The 11,343-nt window shown below is 46.2% G+C and overlaps 1 protein-coding gene across 2 annotated transcripts in view; it reads right to left on the reverse strand.

The window, feature by feature from the left end:
- The window catches only part of GARS1 (glycyl-tRNA synthetase 1), a 53,683-nt gene extending 53,247 nt beyond the window's left edge, over positions 1 to 436 (reverse strand). For both annotated transcript variants that reach the window (XM_070787890.1, XM_070787891.1), the window contains exon 1: positions 153 to 436. In XM_070787890.1, coding sequence (XP_070643991.1) covers positions 153 to 374 — 222 coding nt within the window. In that variant the 5' untranslated portion in view covers positions 375 to 436. The remainder of the gene's footprint in view (positions 1 to 152) is intronic.
- Positions 437 to 11,343: the final 10,907 nt, after the last annotated feature.

The raw sequence follows: 11,343 nt of genomic DNA on the forward strand, positions 1-11,343 counted from the left end.
ATGCCTGGAAACCAAGGGCTTCCAGAGAATGAAAGAGACGGGTAATCGATGAGGTGGACCGGTGCCCAGGAAAAAGAGAGAGAGAAGATGAGAAGGAGGGGACCAGGAGGGAGGAGAGCCGGGGCTGAGTGCAAAGCGCAGAATGCCGGTACCTGCTGGCGCACGGCTAGCCTGAGAGGTGCCAGCACCTCCTCAGCCCCGGCGCCGTCCATGCTGCTCCGGGAGGCGGCGGCGGGGAACCAGGTCGGGACGCGGGCGGGCTTGCTGATGGGCCGGCAGGGCAGGAGCGGAGGCCGGGCCGGGAGACCGGGCGGCGGCGACGGCAGCAGAGCGGCGAGGGCAGCTCTAAGCAGCGCCGGACGCAGAGAGGGCATGAGCCGGCGGCGCTGGGAGGTCTGGAGGGGGCGGCGGCGGAAGCGGCGCGCGCGGCCGGGCAGGGAGCATGATGAAATCGCAGCGTAAACGCCGCGGCGCGCGCAGCCGCACACTCCCCACCCCGCGACGCGGCGCCGGGTCGCCACCGGCCGATTCGACACAAAACCCCGGAAGGACCCGGAATCATTCAGAGCCCCGAAAGGGCTTGAGCCGCCTTGGGCGCACAAGAGGGCTGTGGGGTCCCAGGTAGACCCCCGGCAAACAGATTTGCACAGTGCGTTAGTGGACATTTAAGGACTCAGCCCTGTCCGAGACACGCGGACTGAAACTCACGAGGACCTTCAGAGCACAGGCTTGTACAGGGACACTGACGCTCTGGCCGACCCATAGGAGTACACACTTCTGTTTCTGTTCTTTCGCCCCCTGGTTCTTAAAGGGTCATGTCCGACTCTGCGACCCCGTGGACTGTAGCCCGCCAGGCTCCTCTGCCCATGGATTATTCAGGCAAGAATACTTGAGTGGGTGGCCATTTCCCCCTCCAGGAGATCTTCCCCACCCAGGCATGGAACCCGAGTCTCCTGCATTGGCAGGCGGATTCTTTACCACTGGTACCTGGGTAGACTCAAAACAGATAGAGACTTAGTGTTGCCCAAGCTCGGATGATCCTCAGATAAAGAAACACATCAAGAGAAGTGAATGATCTGTTCATCTTCACCCATCCATGCCTTCCCAATGTCAAGACAAAAGGTGAAGAAAGGGAGAAGAATGATGGACTTAATTTGGAGAAAATCAGTGCTGACCATCTTTTGCTGGGCGAACAAGATTTGAATCAGCAAAGATGAGGAAAGGCAAGAGGGAGTGGAGAGGAGCTTCCAAGTGCCTCGGCTTCCCTCTGCTTGGCCCTGCCTCAGCTGACCTGACTCATGGTTAGGCCCCAGATGATGGACCCTCTGGAAGTGGCTTCTTCTCTCCCTCCTGCCGCAAGGGCAGGTTGGCTGAAAAAGCTAGATTCTGTTTCCGCAGAGAGAATAGAAAAATAAAGAATGTGTTAATTTTAGAAATAGCATTACACACACACACACTAGAATGCCTAAAATGGAAATGATGGAAAATGCTAGGAGATGCTCAGGGACACTCCCACACAGCTGAGGGGAATGTGGATTGGTACAGACTTTGGAGGACGGCTTTGACAGTATCTCCTGAAACTAACGGTACACACCTTAGTCCAAAGTGGAGGAGGTGAGGAAGATGCCTGGAAATCAAGTCTTCCAGGGAATGAAAGGGGTCATGGGCAAAGAGGACCCGTGCCCAGGAGTATACAAGAGTACACAGGCTCAACAGACTGAAGTCACCTTTCCCAGAACTGTGAAAACTTCATAGTACCTCTCTTCCTCTTTCAGTTTGTGGTTCTAGAGAAGTACACATAACTTAGCATAAGCAGAGCAGGTACAGAATGTTAAATAATGTATATTCTTAAAACATTTATTTCAAGATTTAATTTTGGGGGATAGAATATATACTTTTATTGAAGTATAATTAATTTACAATGTTGTGTTAGTTTCAAGTGTATAGCAAAGTGATTCAGTTATACATTCATACATATATATATATTTTTTTCAGATTCTTTTCTATTACTGGTTATTACAAGATACTGAGTATAGTTCCTGGGGCTATACAGTAGGTCTTTGTAGTATGACTGTTTATACACGGAGAATATATTTAAGTTTGTTAAGCTGATGTGAAACTTAAATATTAGGCACCTGCTAGATGAGACTTCATTTAGTACAAGCTTTGATATTTATTAATTATAATTTTTATTTGGCTTTATTTTAATAGGTAATTTTATATTTTTAATTGAAGTATAGTTGATATACAATAGTATATAAGTTTCAGGTGTACAAGATAGTGATTCACAATTTTTAAGGGAGTGAGAGAGGGTGAGCTGGTTGGATGGCATCATCGACTCAATGGATGTGAGTCTGAGCAAACTCCAGGAAACAGTGAAGGACAGGGAAGCCTGGCGTGCTGCAGTCCATGGGGTTGCGAAGAGCTGGACACAACTGAGCAACTAAACAACAGCAACAGCACTCCACTTACAGCTTTTTATAAAATATTGGTTATATTCTCTGTGTTGTACAATATATCCTTATAGCTTATTTTACACATAATAGTTCATACTCTTAATCCTTTGCCCTTATATTGCCTGTTTATCCTTCTCTCTCCCTACAGGTAACCACTAGTTTGTATTTTATTTGTTGTTGTTCCTTCACTAAGTCTTGTCCAATTCATTGTGGCTTCCCTGTCCTTCACCATCTCCCAGACTTTGTTCAAATTCATGTTCATTGAGTCGGTGATGCTATCTAACCATCTCATCCTCTGCCGCCCCCTTCTTCTTTTGCCTTCAATCTTTCCCAACATCGGGGTCTTTGCCAATGGGTCAACTTTTTGCATCAGGTGGGCAAAGTATTGGAGCTTCAGCTTTAGCCCATCAGTCCTTGCTTTGAACATTCAGTGTCGATTTCCTTTAGGATTGACTGGTTTGATCTTGCAACCCAAGGGACTCTCAAGAGTCCTCCAGCACTACAATTCAAAAGCATCAATTCTTTGGCAGTCAGCTTTCTTTATGATCCAAGTCTCACATCCGTACATGAGCCTGTTTCTTTTTTGTTATAGTCACTAGTTTGTTTTATTTTGTAGATACTACATATAAGTGGTGTCATACAGTATTTCTCTGACTTACTTCACTTAGCATAATATCCTCCAAGTCCATCCATGTTGCTGCAAATGCAAAGTTTCATTCCTTTTTATGGCTGAGTAGTGTTCCAATGTACCACATCTTCTTTTTATCCATTCATCTGTTGATGGACACTTGGGTTGCTTCAGTATTTTGGCAATTGTAGATAATGCTTCGGTGAACACTGGGGTGCAGGTATTTTTTTCAAGTTTGTCTTTTTGGTTTTTCTTCAAGTATATATGCAGGAGTGGAATCATATTGTAGTTCTAGTCTTAGGTTTTTTTGAGAAAACTCCATACTGTTTTTCACAGTGGCTGCCTCACTTTAAATTCCTACCAACAATGTATGAGGGTTCTGTTTTCTTCACATCCTAGCCAACATTTGTTATTTTTATTCTTTTTGATGATAGCTGTTTTGACAGGTGTGAGGTGATATCTCATTGATAGGTTTTGATTTGCATTTCTCTGATGATTAGCAGTGTTGAGCATTTTTCATGTGCCTGCTGACCATCTGCATTTCCTCTTTGAAAAAATTTCTGTTCAGTTATTCTGCCCATTTTTTAATCAGTTTTTTTTATGTTGACTTGTATGAGTTGTTTATATATTTTGTATATGCACCCTTTGTCAGTCATATCATTTGCAAATATTTTCTCCCATTCAGTAAGTTGCCTTTTTTTGGTCAGTGGTTTCATCTGTTATGCAAAAGCTTTTAAGTTTACTTATGTCCCATTAGTTTATTTTTGCTTTTATTAGGAAACAGATCCAAAAAAAAAACATGGCTATGAATTGTGTCAGAGTGTTCTGCCTATATTTTCCTCAAGGAGTTTTGTGGTTTCTGGTCTTACATTTAAGTCTTCAATACATTTTAATTTAAGTTTGAATAGGGTGTGGGAGAATGTTCTAGTTTCATTCTTTTATTAATACATGTAGCTGCCCACTTTTCCCAACACCACTTACTGAAGAGATTGTCTTTTCCCTGTTGTATATGCTTTGCTTCCGTTGTCATGGATTCATTGACCGAAGCACGTGGGTTTCTATCTGTGGTCTCTGTTCTGTTGCACTGAGCTGTCTGTCTGTTTTTGTGCCAGTATCATGCTGTTTTAATTAGCTTTATAGTGTGGTCTAGAGTAAGGGAGGGTGATTCCTCCAGCTCTGTTCATTTCTCTCAAAATCATTTTGGTTATTTGGGGTCTTTTGTGTTTCCATATACATTTTAGAATTATTTGTATTTTTAAATTTTTTATTTCAAATTTTGATATTTATTAAGCATAGGTTTTGGCTTTATTTTAATAGGTAATTTTGAATTTATCTTAAAAATTTTAAATATGAAAAAATTTAAAATTTTAGATATAGTCTTATTTAGATTTTTATTAAACCATGTTTAAACTCTACACTTTGGATACAATTATACATTTTTAAAATTCTTTCGATCAATAGTGTTGCATCCATGTTCATGTGAGGATAGTCTTACCACTGTTGTCCAAATCTGTCCTTTCCTCTCTCCAGTTCATCCTCCCTACTTCTGCCTCAGTGATTATTTCTAAAAGGCAAAGCTGTGCTTCATGCACCTCTGCTCAGGATACTTCAGTAGGTCCCCAAAGACCTTAGCAGAAATTCCCAAGTGGTTTTCCTTAGGCATCTTAACCACTGGACCACCAGGGAAGTCTCCTCTCCAGCTTTTTGATGACTAGTACCAATGGCCAATGAAGAGATGAGTCCTACTACCATAAGCCAAGTGAGTGAGCCACCTACGAAGCAAGTCCTCCAGCCCCACTCCAGCCTTCAGCTGACTGCAGCCCCAACCAATGTCTTGACTCCAGCCCAATGGAAGACCCTAATCCAGGACCACCCAGCTAAATAGCTCTCAAATGTCTCACCTACAGAAACTGTGAGGTAATAAATGTTGTTTTTTAAGGTGATAGATTTTAGGGTCATTTGTTATACAAAAACAGATGACTAATATAGGGTTCTTCCCTGAATCGACCATAAATCTGTTGTCTTGAGAAGTGAGTGGCCAATCTGTTGACTTTTAAAGGACCTTTGTGAAGCTTTGACAGTGAGAGTGTCACAGTAGTGACTATAGTGTCCTCCATGAATCTCCTTGCTATAGAAGAGCCAGGCACTTATCAAATAGTCATTCAGTAAACATTTAACCCCTGAGAAGCAGAGGACTCCAAGGCTTGATTTTCATGGGTCTTCTGCACTTAGGTGCCAGCAGCAGTAGTGGGAACTAAAGCAGGGAGGTGCCCTGAAACAGATTCTAAATGTAGGAGGAGTGAACACCGGCTATGATCCAGCTGGGTTGGCTTCTTTAATTCTCTCTCACTGGCTCTTCTCTGGCTCCTGTGTGCATGTGTGTGTGCTAAGTCTCTTCAGTTGTGTCCAACTCTTTGTGACCCCACGGACTGTAGCCCACCAGGCTCCTCTGTCCATGGGATTCTCCAGGCAAGAACTGGAGTGGACTGGGTTGCCTTACCCTCTTCCAGAGGATCTTCCTGACCCAGGGATCAAACCCACGTCTCCTGCATCTCCTATATTGCAGGCGAATTCTTTACCACTAGCACCACCTGGGAAGCCCTTTCTGGCTTCTGAGTCATTAATAAAGTTCTGTCTCAACCTCCAGCCTGCCCAAGCAGAGATTTGTTTCAGCCTCTGTCCTCCAAAAACTAGGAGGAAAAGTCCTGAGTGATAATATTTTTGGCTGCTTCAGAGTCATTTATCACCAGATTAATTTTTGTTTTGAGTTTACTGGTGTGGAAGCATCAGGAGGAAAGAGAACCGCTGCCCTTTCCTTCCCTCTTTGAGTCCTTTCCATAGTTAAGGGAAGATTTTATCTTCCAACACTGTTAATATAGGAGTGATGGGGGAAGATGCCTACCCAGGGGCTTGGAACATGAGGAGCAGAAGTGGCTAGAGTGGCAGAATTTTCTCTGAGACAGGGAACCAAGGTCTGCGAGTCTCAAGAAATGGAGACCAGCAACTGTTCCCAAACACCAACCTGGTCACAGTGCCAGCGTCTTGGTGAGACATGCTTATGCAGCACCCCTAGGGAGGCTGGATGCAAGCCCTGGGACTCCTAGTCTTTGAAACGATTCCTGTGTTCCAGCTTGGCACACAAGTGACCAAACTGCTGGCCTTCAAGGGACTTCTGAAGACTTGCTCGGTGAATGTCACAGCAGAAAGAGGTCACCCCCCACCCCCAAATCTTGCATGCTGCTTAAAAGCCCTGACACCTGTCACATAGTCAGTGACATTTACAAAGTGCCTACTAGGTGCCAGACATTGTTCCTAGACACTGGATGGACAGCAATGAACAGACAGACTTCCTGTTCACAAGGACCTTATGTTCTTTGGGACTAGACTGGCAAGATAAAAATGAGCTGACTAGCAAATAGTTTCAGACAGTGATAAAGACTCTAAAAATAATAAAGTGGAGAAATTATATGAAATATGACTTGGAGTAAGGGTGGTGTTTAGATAGGTTGTCGGGCCTCTCTGAGGGGGTGACATTTGAAGGATATAAAGATGACAAGGAATTAGCCATGAGAAGACCTGGGGTAATAGCATGTGCAAAGACCCTGAGGTAGGAACCTACTTGGCCTGTGTAAAGAACAGTAAGAAAACCCATGTATCTGGAATGTTGTGAGTGAAGAGAGAAGTATGAAATAATATCAGAGAGGTAAACAGAGACCAGATCATGTAGATCTTGTTGGCCATGTAAAAATAAGTCATTTATTTTCAGGGCAGTGGGAAGTCACTGAAGCATTTGAAGCAGAGGAGTAAATGGTCCGATGTGTCTTTTACTATGTCTGGCTGTGTGTGGAGATTGAGCTAGAATGAGACAAGAGTGGAGATGGAGAGACCAGTTAGAGGTAGTTACCTGTAGTTGCCTGTTCGATTGCCTGGATCAGAATAGTAATAGTGGAGATAAAGAGGATGGGGCTTTTCAAGTTTCTACTGGAGTATAATTGATTTAGTGCTGTGTTAGTTGCAGGTCTACAGCAAAGTGAATCAGTTATATATAAACCTATATCCTCTCTTTTTTAGAGAAAAGGGGATTGGATTTAGGAACTATTCTAAAGGCAGAGCAAATCAGACATGCTATAGATAGTTGTGTTGGAGGACAAAGAAGAATCAGGAAAAGCAAATAATAAAAATGGACTTGTAAGCCAGTGGGTATATTTCCTAGTGTGGGGAAGAAAAAAAAAATGGGCGAGGTGCAGGGTTCCTGCATCAGAGGACAGGGATCCAAAACAGAGGCCATAGATTAGACCTATGGATGAATATGGTGATTAAGGACAGGAGAAGGAGGTGGAGAAAGTGAGAAGCAGGCAAAGCTTAGGGGTAAGGGACTGCCCTTGTGTTGGTTTTTCTGTGAAGGAGTAGGTAAGTCATTTGTTGAATGTGAAGAGGAGGGTTGCAGGGCTGTAACGAGGAGGGTGGAGAAGGTTTGTAAAAGCCCTTGTGAAGAAAAGGAGAGTAACCCTGTTGGGGCGGGCAGGGGCTTCTCCAGTGGCTCCGCGTTAAAGAATCCACCTGCAATGCAGCCGGCGCAGAAGGCACAGATTGGATCTCTGGGTCAGGAATATTTCCTGGAAGAGGGCATAGCAACCCACCCCAGTATTCTTGCCTGGGAAATCCCTTGGACAGAGGAGCCTGATGGGCTACATGGGGTGGCAAAGAGTCAGACTTGACTAAAGCGACTTAGCACGCACGCACACACCACCCCGGCTAAAATATGTTGAAATGCTAACCCCTGCTACCTCTATATAAAATCTGCAGGTTCTGAGATTACCCAGAGCGTCTTTTGTTCAGACAAGTCTTGTCTGGCTTCACCACCTGGGTTAAATGACCCCAAAGAGAGCTGGAGTCAGAATACGAGGGAGTAGTCCCTCGTGCTAGACTGAGTCCTCCAGGATGCAGACGTCAAGACTAGGATGAAGCGCGCAAGGGTTTTATTGGGGGGAGCACCTATGTGAAAGGAAAGATGGAGGAAGTGAGGGAAGCCGGGAGAACCACCAGACCACAGGGAACTCTGACCCCACGGGGAGGAGAGAGGGCGAGACAGCCGAGTGAAGCATCCTAGTCTGCCCTGTAGTCTAAGGAAGGTTCAGCAAAGCCCCTGGGAGTTCAGGAACAAAGTTGATAGCAGAGGAGTCCCCTGTACTCAAAGGAACCAGCTGCCTTAGTGCATCAGCAGCGCTCAGTCAGTGGCAGGGAGCAGCCTGTAGGGGGCGTGCTTTTGGCACAGACTCAAGGATTTCAAAGAGTAGCAGCTGTGGTAGGAAGTCTGCCAGGTGTATTCTTGTATCGCCACGCCTCCCATCAGATCAGCATCTAATCCCGGTCTGGACGTTTTTTTTTTTTTTTTCTCGTCCTTTCCAGGTCCTTTGAGTTCTAGCTAATCGAACATGACTAAAATTTGTTGTACATCACTTCCCAGCCTATGTCCCATCCTCTATGCCTTTCCCTTTTCTGCTGGTTGGGTCTCAATGTCCATGTGTTAAGGATGGCAGAGGCTGGTCCCTTCACGACTATGGGGAACATAGCCCCTCCCTGACTCCTTTCTGATAAGCTCTATGATCTGTTGACACCAGCAAAAAGTGAGTTTCCATTGCATTTGAGGTATGATACGTTCTGGTATTTGCTACAGGAGTGGACTTGGGCAAACTTCAGGAGATGGTGAGGGACAGGGAGGCCTGGCATGCTGCAGTCCTTGGGGTCAAAAAGAGTCAGACGTGACTGGATGACTGAACAACAACAGCAAACTTGCTCTAACTACTGTACTACCACTGGGTCACAAGTGGGAAAGATGGTCAGGTTATCTGGGACAGAGGAGAAGGAGAGGGAGGGTAAGAAGAGCATTTGATTTACAAAAGTTCTGTCTGTCCATGACTTCTTAGGAGTGTGGAGTTAGACTACACACAGGCTGGGGGGAATCATCCCGAGTGAGTGGACTGACTGGTGGTCCTGGCTGTCTTCCCAGGGTCAGGGTCTGTTTAGCTTTCTGATGCCTCTGCTTCTTTACCTTCTCCTTCTCTGGCCATTTGTTGTCCAAGCTCAGCTGTGTGCAGACTTCCCAGGAGCCCCACCCTGGCTTTCTTCCAGCGCACACCCCCAGGATCCTAAGAAATGCTTCCCAGACCTTAGTGTAGGAGTAAGGCAGCGCACGTCCGGTCTCTGTGGGACCTGAGACAAGGCCTTTCCCTCTCTGGCCTCAGTCTCCCCACTGAATAACGGGGGAACTGGCCCTGCTAACCTCTAGCCCCTGACTGTTTTTACTATGGGTTTGTGAACCTGCGACTTAGGGAAACACATGCTGAGAAATGGAAGGAGAGCAGACTTCCCTCTGTCCAGCAGAGGGGAGCATCTCCCCACAAACCAACAGCTCCGCAGAGCAAGGGCTGTGACAGGCGTGTGGAGCCCGGGCCTTCTGGGGCATTAGTGCAGGAAGTAGCCTCTGAGCAGGGTTCTGAGCACCAGGGAGCCTGTCCCCAGAACGTGACCATAGGGAAGCCCTCAAGCCCCTTCTCAGCTCTTCCCTAAGGCAGTCTGACCCTCCATACCTGTCCTGTAGAGAGTTGGTCCGTCAGTACATACATATCAGTGGAACTCTGGCTTTGCCAGTTAGGTGGTGAGGAGGAAGCTTATGCAAGCTGGGAAGACAGGACAGCAAAACCAGACAGATAAGCACAAGGCTCACCCAGGCTAGCTGTACCCCTAGGCTGACACGTCTCTGGCTGGACGGGACCTCAGACTCCCAGTTATGGTTTGAGTTGTGTCTCTCAAAAAAGATAAGATCACCTCCCACTGTGACCTCATTTGGAAATAGGGTCAGTGAAGATATAACTAAGTTATTATTATAACTTGTAAATTGAGTTTGTCCTGGTGTATGTCGGCCCTTAATCCAATGTGACTGGTGTCCTTGTAAGTAGAGGGTAATACAGGGGAAACATGGCCATGGGAGACAGAGGCAGAGATTAGAGTTGTGCTGCCAAAAGCCAAGGAACACCTGAGGCTGCTAGAAGCTGGAAGGATCCTTTCTTGGAAGCTTCAGAGGGAGCACGGCCCTGCCGGTACTTTGATCTTGGACTTCCAACCTCCAGAACTGTAAGATGATGAATTTCTATGAAGCCACCTAGTTTGGGGTACTTTATTATGGCAGTCCCAGCAAGCTAATACCTCCAGCACTCCCTCCCCACCCCTCCGCCTCCCTGGGCAGAAGCGCTGTGTCCACTTAGTCCCACCTCTGCGGCAGACTTTGCTCTGTATGCATAGTGCTTGCTGTTGCTGCCATTGGTTTTAACTTTGATTTTGTGTGCCATTGGCTCGACTGCTCCTACACGTGACTCACCTGGCACCTGTGGGCATTTGAGCTGTGTCCCTGTTCCACACATCCCTGGTGCCTAGGAGGAGGAACCCCTCAGCTGCCCCCCGAACTCCTCTCAGCAGGGGCTGTTCTTTCCCTCCTCAGGCTTCCTGTCCGCACGGGGCAACTCTGACCCAGATAATGTTTTTATGTTGCAAAAGTCTGCCTACCTACAGCTTCTGCCCACCTGTCCTTGCTCTGTATTAGGGCCACCAAGAACCGTCTGCCCTTAGACATTTATGCACAGGACCTTATCCCCTTAAGAGCTGTCTGGTCCCAAGTCCCTCAGAACATCCTCATTGCTGTGTTTTCCTGACGGTCACCTTACCTGGACTAGCTCCAGTTCTCTTTGTGGTTAGGGGCCAAGACTAGACACGATATACCTGGTGTGTGTTCTAACAGAGTCAAGAGGGCAGGAGCATCACCTCCCTTGTTCTGAACTCAATATCTTTGATGATGCAGCCTGAGACCACCTGAATGGCTGTGACCATGGCAACTCCAGGGGAGAGATGAGAGATGGTGAATTCTTTGGTCACTGAGGACATTTCCACAGGTACAAGAGTTTAGTATGAGGATGATAAACTGCCTGCTGGAGGAAAAAAGGTGGTGTCCATCTGGGTGCTCAAGACAGAATTCTTTTTTTAATTGAAGTATAATTGATTTACAATACTACTAATATGTTAGTTTCAGGTATACAGCAAAGTGATTCAGTTATATTCTTTTTTCAGGTTCTTTCATCTCCCCCATCATGCCCCTCATCTCCTTAGTCCTTCCCACCTGGCTTATGCCTTATACCAGGAGGGTTCTTGGATACAGGCAAGATCCCATTCAGGCTAACCCAAATGACTGGACATCTACTTGAGATA

This window comes from Bos indicus, chromosome 4 (genome assembly GCF_029378745.1).
Source record: "Bos indicus isolate NIAB-ARS_2022 breed Sahiwal x Tharparkar chromosome 4, NIAB-ARS_B.indTharparkar_mat_pri_1.0, whole genome shotgun sequence".
Taxonomy (NCBI): domain Eukaryota; kingdom Metazoa; phylum Chordata; class Mammalia; order Artiodactyla; family Bovidae; genus Bos; species Bos indicus.